Source organism: Acanthochromis polyacanthus, chromosome 5 (genome assembly GCF_021347895.1).
Source record: "Acanthochromis polyacanthus isolate Apoly-LR-REF ecotype Palm Island chromosome 5, KAUST_Apoly_ChrSc, whole genome shotgun sequence".
In the NCBI taxonomy this organism is placed as follows: Eukaryota; Metazoa; Chordata; class Actinopteri; family Pomacentridae; genus Acanthochromis; species Acanthochromis polyacanthus.
This window is the reverse complement of record NC_067117.1, coordinates 13,125,688-13,143,209: the sequence shown is the minus strand read 5'-3', so window position 1 is coordinate 13,143,209 and position 17,522 is coordinate 13,125,688. Positions and strand designations below refer to the sequence as shown.

The 17,522-nt window shown below is 38.8% G+C and overlaps 1 protein-coding gene and 1 long non-coding RNA gene across 2 annotated transcripts; one reads left to right on the top strand and one right to left on the bottom strand.

Moving 5' to 3' along the window:
• Nucleotides 1–332: 332 nt before the first annotated feature.
• Nucleotides 333–1,865, bottom strand: LOC127534187 (uncharacterized). Its single transcript, XR_007942210.1, has 6 exons — nucleotides 1,761–1,865; nucleotides 1,589–1,657; nucleotides 1,351–1,401; nucleotides 987–1,049; nucleotides 821–896; nucleotides 333–696 (listed from the first exon to the last, which is right to left on the bottom strand). It is a non-coding gene; the product is annotated as an uncharacterized LOC127534187 (long non-coding RNA).
• Nucleotides 1,866–4,146: 2,281 nt separating this feature from the next.
• On the top strand, nucleotides 4,147–17,356 carry LOC110955251 (protein bicaudal D homolog 2-like). Its single transcript, XM_022200167.2, has 8 exons — nucleotides 4,147–4,679; nucleotides 7,819–8,031; nucleotides 8,714–8,866; nucleotides 9,245–9,709; nucleotides 10,568–11,563; nucleotides 11,760–11,911; nucleotides 13,880–14,108; nucleotides 16,021–17,356. Exons 1-8 carry the CDS (start codon nucleotides 4,440–4,442, stop codon nucleotides 16,021–16,023), a joined length of 2,451 nt encoding a protein of 816 aa, XP_022055859.2. The 5' UTR covers nucleotides 4,147–4,439; the 3' UTR covers nucleotides 16,024–17,356.
• Nucleotides 17,357–17,522: the final 166 nt, after the last annotated feature.

Genomic DNA, 17,522 nt, shown 5'->3' with positions numbered 1-17,522 from the left:
GTTAGTAAATGATCTAACTATTCTAATTACTTCATCAAAGTATTAAAGCTTATTCCATTTGATTACTTTATTTGGCAATAAAACTGAAAAGTCCTTAAAACATAAATATAAATCAGGCTGTGCCAGCTCATGCTGCCCCCTGTTTTTGGTAAATATGCTAATAGAAGACATTTCTCCTATTTAACAGAATGACTGTTATATTCTACTTATACACTTTATATCTGTGGCTGTAATGCCTTTTGGTTAGTAACCATAATTGATTTACTTTTTCTGTTCTCAGTGACTGTAATGGATTCCAGTTACATTTATGCAGTAATTTTATTACACTGGGTCATACTGGTACATGTCACTAATAACTTCCCAACACTCACTAGAACACTGCAACTTTTTTTTTTTTTTATAAAAGTGAAATACATGTTTTTGTATCATATATTATTTACTGTACATCCCTGAGTTGGCTTACATATTTTCTTTACAAACTACAAAATGACTAGCTGAAAAACTGATCAAGTTTCTGAAACATGCTTGTTGCTATTGCACCATGAATTATTTATCTGAAATTGCAGTTAATTATGAATCACAGGTCTGCACTTTGACTTTTAAAGTGCCAAGAAAAAAAAATCACTTCTGGTAAATCCATCCTCTGTGGCTGTAAACTCATTCTACCACCTGGAGCTCTGTCTCCTTCTCAGCTCCCTGTCCAAAACAGACAGATAATTTTAGACAATTAAATACACATATTTTAACCTGTGATTAAGCAATAAAGATGATCAGTCTAAAGTAAAATAGTAAAAATGTGGAAATTTCACTGCCCACTTACTTCAAAGAGTTGTATTTCCTTATTGCTCCCCTAAGAGAAAACACTATGATTCCACATCCATAAGACAGTGTGTAGACTGAAATAAAGCACACCAGTTACCCAAAGAAAACAGTATTTTCCCAAAGCATTTGTGTATCTCACATGTTGTAAAATCATGGAGCTTTACCGTGATATGACCTGAGGTTCAAGACGGCCACGAACAGTGCAAAACAAAATCCCCAATAAATATCTAAAGAAATGGGAAAGGTAATGTCAGCTTTTATACGGAATGCACCAGGGTGTGAGCACCAATTTCAAATTACAATTCAGACTCATTATTTAAAGATATAATGCGCATCAACAGAAGTTATTACATACAGTTCTTCAGTGCATAATTATTATGAATAATTGATTTTTAAAAATTCACTTCAACATTATTGACCACCAACTATAAATCATTCATGATCATTTAAAAATAATGTTAAGTATAAATCACATCTGACATGGTTGTTAATTCTGTACATAACATAACTTAATATATGAGTGAATACCTTTTTTGTCATAAGGTTGGCCTTTACATCTTCTTGTATGGGCTGGAATGTCTGCAAGGGAACATTTAAATGAAACTGCCATTGTTACTGCTAAGCAAAAGCCTCAGGACATTATGTAAAATAACAGGTGTGCCATTTGGTAATAAGGGCACGCCCACAGGTTAAAGAAGAAGAACAGCGACAACTAACAAGTATCTTAAAAATGTTGGAGTCAGTTTCAAAAGAAAGTTCATCTTACCAGAAACTATGCCAAAGACTTCAAAGATTATGGTGAAAATGACACCAAGAACTGATGGGATCATGAGTGCTGGAAATGAAACACACACACACTCCTAAACAATTACAGAATCTATATTAAAGTGTAAATTGATTTGCGAGACTATTTAGAGATGAAGCGTCTGTCTACTTACATCGAAACGGCCTGTAGAGTGCCATTCCCCATCCCAGACCAAAACAGACTGAATAAAAATGGTAATATTTGTCTGAAAATGTCCAGAATAGCAAGTTAAGATTAACAAAGATCTTCAGAATAAAGGTTAAGTTGTTTTAGAATATATATATATATATATATATATATATATATATATATATATATATATATATATATGTATATATATATATGTATATATATATATATATATATATATAGAGAGAGAGAGAGAGATAGACTTGTACATACAATTTTGGTAAAAGTCAACATTGGGATTTCTTCCATTTTCCTGAAAAAGAAAGACACAAATAGTTTGGCAGTGAACAAAAAGCTGCAGCTTGAGAGTGAGAGAAAGAGATTGAGGGAGGGGAAGCCATTATATATAATGGCTCTATAATGTAATACAACATCATAACATATCACAAAGATATAGATTGACATTACCACAAGTGGAAGACCCCAGTGAACCCTGAAAAAACACAAACCATTTACGTTCAGCTTCAGGCTAATTCTTCAGGCAGGTACAGCAGCAACAAGACAGTCAGCATCAAGCAGACAACTTCCTGAACCCGTCAAACCACCTCCCTGAGTGCTGTCACAGAAGGAAAGTCCCAAGTAAAAGAGGTTTTGCTTTCACATTCACATGCACCGTGTTTTCACAGCTTTAAAAGTCTGTCAATGACTGAAAGTCAGTGGCAAGACATTTTTTTACTTAGTTAGTTCTAATAGATCAAATCTTGTATTTTAAGGAAGAGTATGTAAAATATGAATATCTGGTGTTATGCCAGTAATATCTTACTACACCTGTCTGTTATCAGTCTATTCATTTCCTTACTTCCAAATCAACAATTTGAAAGCAAGGAAAGCAATAACTGTGTAGATGGTGCCAGATTTGCAATTCTCTCATGAACCAGTCCCAAATGAAAATAGGACAGAGGTGGAGGAAATTTTCACATCATGTCTCGAGAAGATGTACCAATACAGCAAAATTAAAATACTCCATTGCAGATAAAATTTGTGGATGAAAAGTCTAACTTAAACAAAAATACATGAGTACTAGCAGAAACAGTAGCAAAGTCTAGAAGCAGAGGTTTGGTGTTTCTGACTGATATTATATCAGACATTATTATTCAATAAATATATAATATTATGTATGATATCATGATAATCATAATACAAAAGTATCAGCGTGTCAGTCAAGCAGCTTGTTGCCGTTTCTGTAGCTCCTGAACAACTTTCTATACAATTTTATATGAAGGAATAGTAGATCAGTCTGAGGGCAGAGGAACAGAGTTCTAATACATAAATTTGTTTTCCACTTTTGAACCTTAAATCTTTGATTTCTGGTGAGATATTAGACCATGTGTACAGTTACTGAAATATAAAGCCATGTGAGAATTTTAGTGGAAAAATACTATTTGGTGAAGAAACCTTGATGACCCGTTGCTTTTTGAGAGAAGTATAAAAAAGGAAATCACTGGTTTATTCTTTAACAACATGCGGTACTCCGAAGGTTTGATATGTCATCCATTGTGTAAAGTCTTAACAGTATCTAAAACTGTCAAATAAAGTACGGTGTTTTCCAGTGCAATGGAATTATAATGTAGGCTAAAATAATTGAGTAAAGTAAAAGCCCTTAAAAGTTGCACTTAAGTACAGTACCTTCATATATATGTATGTAGTTACTCCTCACTATTGCAGTCAGATAAATTGTTTGCTTGATTATTCAAATATTAATAAACAAGTTTACACAAATTGTGCTGCTTTTTAAAAGCTATATTTCTGAGTTGTACTTTTTATACATATTTATTTAGATTTACTGTTATTGCTTGTATTTGGACTGCACTAGGACTGGGAAAACAGCATTTTGTTTATTTGTGCACAAATATACAAGAAATGACAATAAATGAATCTTGAATTAACAACCGGTTTGTTAATTAATTGTTGCCAAGTAAAGAAAAAAAAGTATAATGTAGCCTATAGATCTCTCACTTTCATATAACTGAAGTAAATTGAATTTTTAATTATGAAATTTAATATTTTTGCCTTCGGAAAGGTGAAGACATCAGGGTTGTAGGAGCTTGTTTATGGGCTTTTTTTTTTTTTTTTTTACATTTTGCAGACTAAAAATGTATTTTCGACGAATAAATATTAATGAAATCTTGATAAAGTGTACTGTGGCGATAATAAATGTCGCGTCTGTAGTTTCGTCATCAGACCTCTAGATGGCAGCGCTGCATCGACACCTTCAGCAAGTTTCCAGTCCTGTCAAGTGCACGCAATGCACTCTGGTACTTGAAGTCAATATGGCAGTTGCAGTACGTAAAACTACAGTCGTTTGCGTCAAACACAAAACTACAATTCCCTTCACAATCACCGAGATTTGAACGTCGTGCAGGGGCTGCTTTTTCCAATTGATGATCTCAACTGAAGTTTCCTCTGTCAGCCTCATGAAAAGACTGTAGAAAGTCGTGGACAATGAAAAAACTGTCGCCTAGTTGGAGTTTTGTCGAAAGCAGAAGGAACTAGACGCCATTAGAGCCCCAACGATGCGGTTCAAACAAAGAAGGCTGTGATTTGCGGTCTCGGTGGTTTTGTGCGCCGCTGCTGCCAGCCAGGGCTGGGTCCCGTTACAGTTGTGAGTCGGCGGCTCGCCAAGATGTCTATGGAGGAGCAGGAATATCCCGACGCGGTTCTGGTGACAGAAGCCGGGCCGCAGTGGCTTCGGGCCGAAGTGGAGCGTCTTACCCGGGAGCTCCGAGAGACGACCCATGAGAAGATCCAGGCGGCGGAGTACGGACTGGCGGTGCTGGAGGAGAAGCAGCAGCTCAAGCAGAGATTTGATGAGTTGGAGACGGAGTACGAGACAGTCCGACAGGAGCTGGACCAGCTGAAGGAGGTAACCCGAGGTCACAGCCACGCAGCCGGATGCTCTTATATAGTGTTTATGGCTCTAATCTTATCATAATTGTGTCGGTATGTGAAGATTAGGCGCGTATCTTAGCAGTTACTGCTAATTGCTAAAGTGTAAACTGACCATCTGCAAGTCTCTTCAACTGTTAAATAAAGTCAGTCATGTTGTCTGAATAATTCACGTGTTTTTCATTTGCATCTAAGCAGGACCACTGCTGAGTGACTTAATGGTTTCCTGTAGGAATAAAATTAAAAGGCATCACTTGCCCATACTTGCTCCTGGTATGTAAAGGTTGAGGCCTTCAGGCCAGACATCTGCAGCTGCAGCAGCTTATGCCACATTTATATGCCTGTGAGGCCAACTTGCTTTTAGTGTATCGAGTCTAAAAATAACAGAAAGGCTCTGGTAGAAAAGAAATGGCTGCAAACTCATCCTCAAAGCTAAATAATTCATAATTTCTATTCTTTTTCTGTGGTTTTGTTTTCCCATGCCCCTATTTTAGACCTGCAACTATTAATGGATTAGTTGTCAGTCATTAAATTAGTCACCAACTATTTTATTGATCAATGACTTTTTTGGACTAAATTATTTAAGGAAGAACGTGAAAATTTTGTTTCTATTTCCTTAAATGTGAATATTTCCTGGATTCTCTCCTCCTTTATGACCAAAAACTGAACATCTTTGAGTTGTTTAAACAAGACATATGAGTTTACCATTTTTCACCATTTATACACATGTTATAGATCAAACAACCAGGCTGATCAGGTAAGAAGGTAATTGTGAGATAACTCTTCAGTGAAAATAGTAATTTCCTAATTGACTGTAGAGACATTTCCAACCTTCAGCTACAGGTAACTTCTCGTCTTCTTTTCCCCCAGAGTAATCCCCCCCAGAATAATCCCTCTTGTTTAAATTGTCAGTATATGTGCAGTCAGAAGAATTTTTAATTTAAGTGACAACTGTCGTCACTAAATTTAGCTTCTGGCGATTGATTTCACACATCCTCACTTCAGGAAAATAAAATGTAACAGCTTTACACCATGCTGTTGTCAAAACACCCTCCACCAACATTTCCAGTAAATTAAGCGGTCTGTTTACTTTTTTATTCTTCCATTATTCATTTTCCAAGGGGTGCTTTAAAGTATGTTTCTATGGAGTCCAAAGTTTTCAAATTTGCAACCTTTGAGGATGAGGAAGAGCCTCGGCAAACCTGACAGGAGAAGAGAAAAGCTGGATGGCTAAATGTTAGCGGCTAAGACATTTATGAGCCGAGTAAAGATAATAGAAAATATTCGACACCAAACATTTTCTCGACAAATATCCTCTTGAGAATTCAAATTAAAGTTCCACTGAGCCACTGATGGTCCAACTTGTGGGAAAATTTGGCTGCTATTTGAGAGAGAAGTTGGGATTTTCCCTTCTCGCAGCCAGTTTTTCGATGATTAGAGGAACTGAATCCTGAGGCACTTCCACATAGGCTCGTTTCAGCACTTGTGGTTTCTTCTTGCTATCTGTTAGCTGTACCTCCATTCCTCAGTGTTTTAATAATTTAGCATAATGGCTCTGTTTTGACTGTCTCTTCTCTCAGGCAGTGTTCTGTTTTAGTCGTTCACATGAAATAATGTTTCACTGGTACCCAGAAGGCCGCAGATGCAAAGTATTGTCTGCAAATTAGCAGCGAACAAACGTGCTCAGAAGTAGAAGCGAGACTGTTTCATAGCTGTAGATTATTGATACCCAACAAATCGAATGTTCTCAGCCTCTGGGGATTTTTGAATGACTTATTCTTGCTTGTATAATAACTAAGATGGGTTTTCCACATTGCATTATTAGTATAGATCAGAGTTCAGTCATTAAGTGAGTCATTGTTGTAGTCATTCACTTGGCATCTCATGATTCTGTTCCTCTCTTTAGTAATGGGCCACTGAGGCTGATGCAGGGAAAGGAAGCATCCATCAGTGATCGCTCAGGCTCCTGATAAGTTCAGATCACAACTGACTCCTAATTTTTGCACAAATATGTTTGTGTGACTGAAAACTGTTGAGAGAAAAAAGGTGGGGTTCGATGCTGGTGGGAAAGAGAGCTGCAGCTTTGTCATGGGTTTCAGGACTTTCTTGGACAGTAGCTTACCAGTTTGGCTCCGTATCAGTGAATGTTGGCTGCGTGTCTTCAGGCCTTTAAGTCAGTCAGTTGTGCTGATCTGACATCCCTTTGTTTCTCCTGTTAACTCGTTCTTTGCTTGATATCTGGCTGTTTGTGCACATTGTACATGTGTCATAGTTGGTCAACGAAATAGCATCGAGTGAGGTTTTTTAATTGTTGTTGTACTTAGAAGTGATTGAATATACTACAGATTCAGCATCAGAATAATCAAACCATTTTTGCTTTATTTTGCAGTAAATTGGAGTTAATACAGGAAACAATTCTAAACAAGCTCCATATCTCATTGTAAATTTAGGTGATGTTTGGGCATGAAATAAGGAAGTGTTTACAAAGAACTGAATTGTTGATGGTGTTGAATACGTTGCCAGAGAGTGAGTTCTGTTGTATAAAATAATTCAAAGGTTATTTTTTTAAGGGTTTGATTTTATTTGACCTGTTTATTGAATTTGTTTGGTCTTATTTTGCTTTTAACTGCAATTATAATTTAATTATTACATGCAGAGTAGGGCAAACCGTAAATGTGGTGTGCCAATGGAAATAAAGTGTTACATTTCAGGATTTTGTGTTTATTATTATTTGTTTTGTCTCAGATTTTTAGACAGACCATCCTGAATGAATGGTTTTAGTTCCTTAAATGCTGTGTCATATGAGCATGACGCATTCAAATTAATGTAGTTCAAATGTAATCAGTGCTCTCAGTAACCTAGAATGATCTTCTTTAACACGAGTCGCAAATAGGAGATCAGTAACAAAATGTAATTAATGTACAATTTCATTAATAAACCTGAACCGCCATCTATTGCTGCGGTTCTTTTTTCCATACTTGTAGTTCTGTGAATGCACTTGAAAAAAGGTTTGTGCTTAATCCTTGATCTAAAAAGTTTGTTCTGTTGTTTACTCTGTCTGTCTGTCTGTCTGTCTGTCTGTCTGTCTGTCTGTCTGTCTGTCCGTCCATCCTCAGGCCTTTGGACAAGCCTACTCAACCCACAGGAAGGTGGCGGCAGACGGTGAAAGCAGGGAAGAGTCATTGATCCTGGAGTCTGCCAGTAAGGAGGCACTCTACCAGCAGAAGGTTCTAGAGTTGCAAAATGAGCTCCGACAGGCCAAAGCTTCCCTCTGCAGTGCACAAGCAGAAAATGACCGCCTGTCATCCATTGCCCTGGAGATGAGAGAGGTAATAATTAAAAAAGCTGCAATATGAAATTTCCTGACATTTAGATTGGAGCTTTTTAGACAACACTTAAATCCTTGTTTACCCCTGCTGAACCTTCTCCTAACTTTTGGTCAACAGAAATTTTGAGATGGCAACGTCTTTTAACTCTGTCAAAATCTGATAATTTAATGTTTTTGTTTTAAATATATGAACTGCATACGGAGATATCATCAAGATTCGATTAAAGCTAATTGAAGTTGTGATGGGGACTAGTGTCTTTATCACAAGTTGTGAGTGTGGGTTATGGGAGAGCTGGTGCTTGTAATGGGGGGAGGGTCAGTTCACAAGTTTGCACTGAGCCCAGCAGGAAAGATGATGTAATGGTCCGCAGTGAGTGACACAAAGGATGTCCTCCACCAGGGCTCTCTGTAGCCTGGACTGGTAAGTGGACCATGTCCTTCTCCCGTCACTACAGTTGCCTGCCAAGGTCTTGCCCCTGTGGTATGTGAAACATGATGACAGCGAACTGATCCTCATTTCACACTGATCGGACCGTTGCAAGGATGTAGTCTGCACTGACTGGCAGCCAAATAAACTGCACTACATCCAGTGACCATGAACATGGATGTTACTTAGAATTTGTGCTCATGCAACCTGCCAAACCATACCGGTTCTCTTCTGTTGTCTCTTTTCTTGTGTGCAGAACTCAGATCTGGCAGAGCTGCAGCGCAGTCAGCTGCGAGACGACATCAGAGAGTACAAGGTTCGGGAGGCTCGACTGCTGCAGGACTACTCTGAGTTGGAGGAGGAGAACATCTCCCTTCAGAAACAAGTGTCTGTGCTGAGACAGAACCAGGTGAGACAAACACAACTAAACACAGTGCTCATTTTGTTGCACTTCCTCAAGTGGGTGGAAATCATGTTAAAATAGTACTATTATTTCTGTTTTCATGATTCAAACTACCCACATTATTGTTTATGGTTCTTATGTAATCACAAAGTCATTGTGTCATGTTTCCATTGTAAAAATGCAACAAGGCTAAATATAAAATGTTCTCCCCTGTTGTAGAATGGGAATCAAGAAAAAAAATCCCCTTTTGTCTATTATACACTTTGAATTTTACTTTTTGGCAAACAGCTCAAAACTTTCTCTCATGAGAATAATAATAGTGGACAACGTTCACTCAAGTAGAATTAGTGGCTGCCTTAGTCATGTTTTTGACAATCTGTGCAGGTGGAATTTGAAGGTCTAAAACATGAGATTCGCCGTCTGGAGGAGGACTCCCAGTGTCTACACAGCCAACTGGAGGAAGCCATGCGTCTGAGAGAAATCGCTGAGCGACAGCTGACGGAAGCTTTAGAGACCATCAAGACAGAGCGTGAGCAGAAAGCCACCCTGCGCAAAGAGCTCTCCCACTATATGACCATCGGGGGCTCAGTGTACAGCAGCTCTTTTAGTATCTCCATCGATAACCCTAAACTGCATGAGGATCCCTCCACCATCACTGAACCTGACAACGATGATCTAATTAGAGGCTTTGAGAACGGCTTGGTCAAGGCAGGCGAAAGTGATGAAGACAATAGAATGGCAGTGAACAAGAGAGGAGAGGCCTTTAAGCCGGCTCCGAGCCTGGTGGACGACCTGCTGAGTGAACTCAACATCTCTGAGATACAGAAACTTAAGCAGCAGCTTGTGCAGGTATGACAGTCATAAGATGTTCTTGGGCCTTGGCCTGATCCCATGTTGATCCCAAGTCGTTCGATCACAAGCAGATATAACCTTCAGCTAAAATCTTTTGGACGTATTCTAATATTACTGTTGATTTTTATGCAGATCTTTGAGTAGATTTATCTGTCCTGTAGTTTACTCCCTGTACTCTCTTAACCCTTTAAGCTTCAGTGTACCGCCGGCGGTACACCTACTAATTTGCATAGGAATTTCAAGAATGTCCGACGGGTGCAAACGCGATTATACAAACACTATACACCGATGGAAAGCTTAGATTCTCATGAATCCGCCGGTATAAACCACTTTCAGATGCGATTACCACAGCGGGTGAGAAAAACACATTTGTCCGACAAAAACAAATATTCATCCATCCGTTCTCTATACACGGCTTCAAAGCACACAGCGCGACTCACATTTCCGGGTTTATTATTACACACAAAAAAAAAGATTCCACAAAAAATGGCCATAATCCAACCTTTTACATCAGATGACACAAGCCAGTAAACTATTTTGTCCAAAACATGTCCTGAAGTCGGTATAAAATCCCCGAATCGGTCGTTTTCAAGGAAATGCACCTCCCGATGCGCGTCCAATATTCCCCGTATTTTTCGTAATTTTTTTTATTTAAAAATAGAATATTAGCGATTTTTTGTACTGAAAACGGCTGGAATTGACTGACGCTTAAAGGGTTAAAGCTCGTGCAGGCATTTCCAATTTATTCTTTCCTCTGGCCAAAGGGCTGTTCATGTTATTTTTTATTATTATTACTATTTTTGATTATGTTTAAAGTTTTCCAACTGACTGAAAATGTCTTCATTTTTACATTAGGTTGACCGAGAAAAAGCAGCTCTGATCAGCTCTCTGCAGGAGAGCCAGAAGCAGCTGGAACAGGCCTATGGCACTGTGTCTGAGCAAAAGGAAACGGTCAACAGGCTCACTGAAAATCTTAGTGCAATGAGAAAACTGCAGGCTAGTAAGGAGCGCCAGTCTGCCCTTGACAGTGAGAAAGACAGGGACAGCCATGATGACGGAGACTACTACGAGCTGGACATCAACGGGCCTGAGATTCTGCAGTGTAAGTACACTGTGGCAGTGTCCGAGGCTGGGGAATTGAGGCAAGAGCTGAAGACACTCAGGGCACAGTATGAGGAGTGTCGCACCCAATATGAAGATGAACGAGCACGGTTGGAAAACGATGTCCAAGACTTGAGGTCAAAGTTGATGTCGCTGGAGAAGATCAGCCAAGTCGATAAAGCAGAGGTGGCTCGTCTGGAGAAAGAGCTCCGTCTGGTCAGTGAGGCTGCAGGAGAATCACTTGGCAGCCTTAATGTGGCTCAAGATGAGCTCATAGCGTTCAGCGAAGAACTGGCCAATCTCTACAACCATGTGTGCATGTGCAACAATGAGACCCCTAACCGTGTCATGCTGGATTACTACAAGGAAGGCAAGGCTTTGGTAAGGAGGGGACAAGAAGGGAAAGAGCACCAGTCAGTACTTCTCACTAATGGGTTGATCAGTGAGACTGAACCTTCAAAGTCAGGCTCCAACAGCACCACAGCTACTGCAGCCCCAGAGCACCGCCCAGAACCCATGAATATCTACAACCTCGTAGCCATCATCAGGGACCAGATCCGCCATCTGCAGCAGGCAGTGGACCGCACCACAGAACTCTCACGTCAGAGACTTGCCAATCTGGAGCTGAGCACCGTGGCAGACAAAGACAAAGAAGCTTGCATGGAAGAGATTCTCAAACTGAAATCCCTGCTCAGCACCAAAAGGGAACAGATTGCCACTCTGAGGGCTGTGCTCAAGGCTAACAAACAGGTCAGACGACGACTCTGAGTGTGCTGTATGCATGTCCTGTATGTGTGTGCGTTTGTTTGTGTACTTGCGAGAGGAAGGATGTTCATTGTTTCTCAGACTCACAAGCACGACAGATATAGAATAATCTGCTTCAGCTAAAGATTGCCACGAAGTTTAAAGGTGCAAGTAATTAATAATTCTATCTTATTCCCTTTAGACGGCTGAGGTTGCTCTGGCCAACCTCAAGAGTAAGTATGACAGTGAGAAGGGCATGGTGACAGAGACTATGATGAAGCTCCGTAATGAACTCAAGGCTCTGAAGGAGGATGCTGCTACCTTCTCTTCTCTTCGAGCCATGTTTGCTACAAGGTACGGTATAACCTATATACAGCGCCCTCCATACTTATTGGCACCCCTGGTTAAGATGTGTTCTTTAGCTTCTAATAAATTCTTTTTTTTCCTAAATAATAATATAGGACTACAATGAAAAGAAAAGAGGAAAATCCAACTTTTAATTCAAGTGCATTTATTTAGTGGGGGGAAAAAAATCACACATTAAGAAATAATTGTTAGCAATTATTAGCACCACTGATTTTAATACTTTGTACAACCCCCTTTTGCCAACAAAACAGCAACTAATCTTCTCCTATAATGCATTTTTCAACAATTTTCAGTGTGAGAGTATGCTTCTGCAATAAAAATTGAATTTATTTTAATGTTTTCAACACATCTTAATCAGGGGTGCCAATAATTATGGAGGGCGCTATGTATGTATGTATGTATGTATGTATGTATGTATGTATGTATGTATGTATGTATGTATGTATGTATGTATGTATGTATGTACACTCAACAAAAATATAAACGCAACACTTTTGTTTTTGCTCCCATTTTTTATGAGATTAACTCAAACATCTAAAGCTTTTCCCACATACACAATGTCACCATTTCTCTCAAATATTGTTCACAAATCTGTCTAAATCTGTGATAGTGAGCACTTCTCCTTTGCTGAGATAATCCATCCCACCTCACAGGTGTGCCATATCAAGATGCTGATTAGACACCATGATTTGTGCACAGGTGTGCCTTAGACTGCCCACAATAAAAGGCCACTCTGAAAGGTGCAGTTTTGTTTTATTGGGTGGGGGGGTCCACCAGTTCCCACCAATATCCAGCAACTTCGCACAGCCGTTGAAGAGGAGTGGATACCCCCCCCCCAATGAAACAAAACTGCACCTTTCAGAGTGGCCTTTTATTGTGGGCAGTCTAAGGCACACCTGTGCACTAATCATGGTGTCTAATCAGCATCTTGATATGGCACACCTGTGAGGTGGGATGGATTATCTCAGCAAAGGAGAAGTGCTCACTATCACAGATTTAGACAGATTTGTGAACAATATTTGAGAGAAATGGTGACATTGTGTATGTGGAATAAGTTTTAGATGTTTGAGTTAATCTAATAAAAAATGGGAGCAAAAACAAAAGTGTTGCTTTTATATTTTTGTTGAGCGTATATATGTGTGTATATATGCACACGCTCCCAGTCAAAAGTTTGGAAACATGTTCTCATGTAACGTTTTTCTTTATTTTCATTACAATTTACATCTCACTGAAGGCATCAAAACAATGAATGAACACATATGGAATCATGTAGTAAACCAAATGTAAACATGACGACCTCATGAAGCTCACAGAGACAATGCCAAGAGTGTGCAAAGCAGTAATCAAAGCAAAGGGTGGTTATTTTGAAGAATCTAAAATCTAAAACATGTTATGGCTTATTTCACTTTTTTTTTGTTTACCACATAATTCCACATGTGTTCGTTCATAGTTTGGATGTCTTTAGTGAGAATCTACAATGTAAATAGTCATGAAAATAAAGAAAAAACATTAAATGAGTAGATGTGTCCAAACTTTTGCCTGGTAGTGTACACATGAGAATGCTATAACACACAACACCAATCTATTGTGGTAATATTTTTTAATATACCAAAAGAAACAAGATTTAGTTTTCTATCCTGATTCTTCCTCTTTGCATCAACGCAAGAAATGCAGCTGAAGTGGTCATTCTGCTCAACTGTTTGTGTGTCTGTTTATGAGACAGACACAAGGCATTGTGGGAACAGTCTGATGTAATACTTGTGCGAGTCAGCTCTCAGAGACCTCTTCCTCCCATCTGGAAAATGCTGCCTGAGGAATGGAGAAAAATGGCAGCATGACGGCAAGAGTTCAAGGAAACTTACTCCACCTGCTGGCAAATAACATTTATTGCTTTCCCCCACCCCGCTTTTCTTCTCACTTGCTCTGTTCTCCACCTCCTCCTTTTCTTTCTCTCAGATGTGATGAGTATGTGACACAGCTGGATGACATGCAGAGGCAGCTTGCTGCAGCTGAGGACGAGAAGAAGACGCTGAATTCTCTGTTGCGTATGGCCATACAGCAGAAACTGGCATTAACTCAGCGCCTAGAGGATTTGGAGTTTGACCATGAGCAGGCGCGCCGCAACAGCGCCACAGTGGGAGGCAAGGCCAAAACAAAAGGCAAAGGAGCCTCATCTAACCATCATGTAAGTCAGAGGTTGTACTGCAGAACCACCTTGAAGCCACTAAACATCAGAGACGTGGCCTTTGAGGTTCGTCAAAGATTTGCATTTTTCGAGCGCAGGCTTTGCATCAACTTATTATTTCTAACACTGAGCCTTCTGTTTAGTGATATTCTAGTGTGACTACCTAAAGTCAGTGTAAGGCTTTAGAAAATGTTTTCTGATCTTCTCATCACAAAAAAATCGTTGTTACCAACCCAAATGACCAAATTTGAATATTTACAGTAATTTCCAAGTATATAAAATCATGAAAAAATGGAATATTCTCTGTTCTGAAATGTTGAAGACAGATCTGCTTAAGTTGCTGATGGACAGTTTTCACAGCAGCCTAAATGAATTGTAGTAACTGTGCAAATGGCCCAAAGTACTTTTTTACCAAACAGGTTTGATGTAAAATCACAGACTGTAGATGTGGCTGTGAACTAAGTTGCCTATTGTAACACACTAAACAACAAGGCAGCTTATGCTAAATGGTAAAACTTATGCATCTGTTGAACTCAGTTGTTTCTGGTTAAAGGTTGTAAAGCCACCGAATGTAAAACGGTCACTATAGAAATGAGTGTTGGTGCTGATCCTCAGCTCTGCACCAGTGCTGCTGTTCACAAAATCAATCCACCTGTTCTTTGCCTTATCCTTATTAGAACATTTACATGAGGAGACTAAGCTGTTGTGAAAATTCTGGAATCCAGGGAAGATGTATTTGCTGGACAGAGGCATGATTGGTAGCAAACTGTTGGCTGTCATAGTTGTAATATAATAATAATGGATTAGATTTTTATAGCACTTTTCTGGGCACTCAAAGTGCTTCACAGTGGATCCATTATTCATTCACTCACACATTCTCACTCTGGTGGTGGTAAGCTACATTTGTAGCCACAGCTGCCCTGGGGCAGACTGACGGAAGCGTGGCAGCCAATCCGTGCCTACGGCCCCTCCAACCACCACCAACATTCACACACCAGTGTGAGAGAGCAGCACTGGAGGCAGGTAAAGTGTCTTGCCCAAGGATACAACAGCTCATGACTAGGTCAGAGTGGGAATTGAACCGCCAACCCTTCAATCATTGGATGACCCGTTCTACCACAGCCACCCCGGCATCAGTTGTAGTTACTTGCAGTCATGTGGAGGAACCACTGAGGCTGATGCTCTCAGGTTTAGTACTTCAGTAATTTAGCACTACAGAGTTCAGTGTATTTTTACATGTTGTCAGCAAATTATATCATACTTATTTCTGATGTGTTGTGAAAGTAATCTTTTTTCTTTTTTCCCCACAAACTTAAATACTTTTGTACTGATTGACAGTATATTGTGGCATTCATAGAGCTGAATTTCTCATTTTTCATGCATCTTGGTTCTCTTCTACCATTAAAAAATATATTCTTTAGGTTTGAATAATTTTAATGGTGTAATGAACATACAGCATCTATTCTGTTGGCATGAGGAAGGCACAAATATCTTAAACATGATGTATAAGATTTATGTCTTATTTTCAGATATAAATAGATAGATAATAATAAAGAGTATTCAGGTGCATGGGTCTTGGTGGGCCACGATTATAAGTATATTGCATGGCTTAGTTCAATTTTGTCTTGAAGACTATATGAAAGTGGAAATCTGCATGCTAATGTCAGTTCAGCTCCCAACTGATGTTTCATGCCTTTCACATGCTCTGTGACATGGAAACATCCCTTACAGTATCAGTGACTCACTACTGAAGCCTGCGTGCCGTTCCTATCCCATATTCTGCTTCTTGCAATCGTATTTTCTGTGCATTAACTATCCTAATTGTTTCTCTTATCAGCTAAGATCATCTCACGATCACAGCGGAAATTTAAATCAATGCAGTGATTATTCTCTTCTATCTTTCTACCTACAGTAAATCAAGCCAAGTGTCCTTAAGGAGGTCCGTCAGAGTGTGTGTGACAGTTGCCAGTCACCTGTTGTGTCCTCCTGGTTTCTTCACTCCAATCACGTTCCGAATCAAGTTACTGATAAGACGAGAACGTAGAATTTGCCAAAAGTCTTGTTTTTGAGTGCCAAAACAAGGATTTTAAATTCTCGAAAGTTCATTCAAACAATGTGACTGCAGAAAACATGACTAATCGCAGTCAGCTGCCTGTTGCAGTCCATCAGTCTTCCAACTAAAGCACCACTTATGATAACTGAACCAGAAGAAGCAGCAAGATGGTTGTTTTACGGATCACTCATTGCCTGTGTTACCCTGACTGAGCACTTTTTGATTTCCTGATTTGCTCTTATAGGTGATTCCTCTTATTTTCTAAAATCATGCTGTGCCAAGTATTATTCAACAATGGCATTTTCTAGTATCTCAACATATTTTTAACCTTATTTAATTTATTTCATAACAATGAAGCTGGTGATTATGTTAGCTTTTAAAAAACAAAACTTTACTGTTGTTCAAATCAAACAAAAGAGACAAATAAGCTTCTCTGCTTCTGTTATCCTTTGGCCTTAAATTTCTTTTTGCCTTTCTGACAGCCAATGAAAATAAGCACGATTTTTGATAACCGTGTCTCCTGGTCAGCTAATTTAAAAAATGGTGATATATTACTGTTAATCAGTGATCCTGCAAATATGGACCTACAAATTGAGTGTCTTAACAACATTGTGTATAGCTATGCTCCTTAGACATGGGGGAACTGTTAGGAATTAAAGTATGCTTGTTACAATGGAGAAAGAGTATTACAATGCAAATCTTATTTAAAGATTTATAAGTTAAGGTCAGATGTTAATAGTATTCATACACTTTATTCATGAAGGAAAGTTTTTAAAGTAATTGTTTTAATATTACTTTTTGTAAACCTTTTTAAGTCCTAAATAATAAACTGCAGTGCCATGTTGTGTTTTGTTTATATCAGTGCAATTTGTGAACATGGCAAGAAAATAATGTTTTGTGCTGTGTGAAGGTATTTGACGTATTGTTACATGTTGTTGCTCACATTCTTGGTCCTAATTGGATTTATGTGTTTTTACTATAACTGCAGTTGTATTTATTTGACTCTGTTCAGACGACAGGATGGATCATCCTTTTGATGACAGAAGGGAGTTTGAATTTAGCTGAATGGTCACAATTTCAAGAAGACTGAACTGGTTTAAAATGAAAAAAAACACTAGCAAAATTCATGACTGTAGGTGCTTGTCTCAGCTTCCAGTTGTGGTTGGTGTAAAAAATAAATCTAACTTTCACAATTCTGAAGTGTGAAGTGTCATTTTCGATAAAATCGAGTTACTTGCCTTTTTTTTTTTGTTTTTTTACAATTACAACAATTACAATAAAGCTATATTTTATCACTGAAATTGAAAACAATGATTTTTTGACAATATTTCCTATCCTATAAACTTTTTCAAAGCACATCT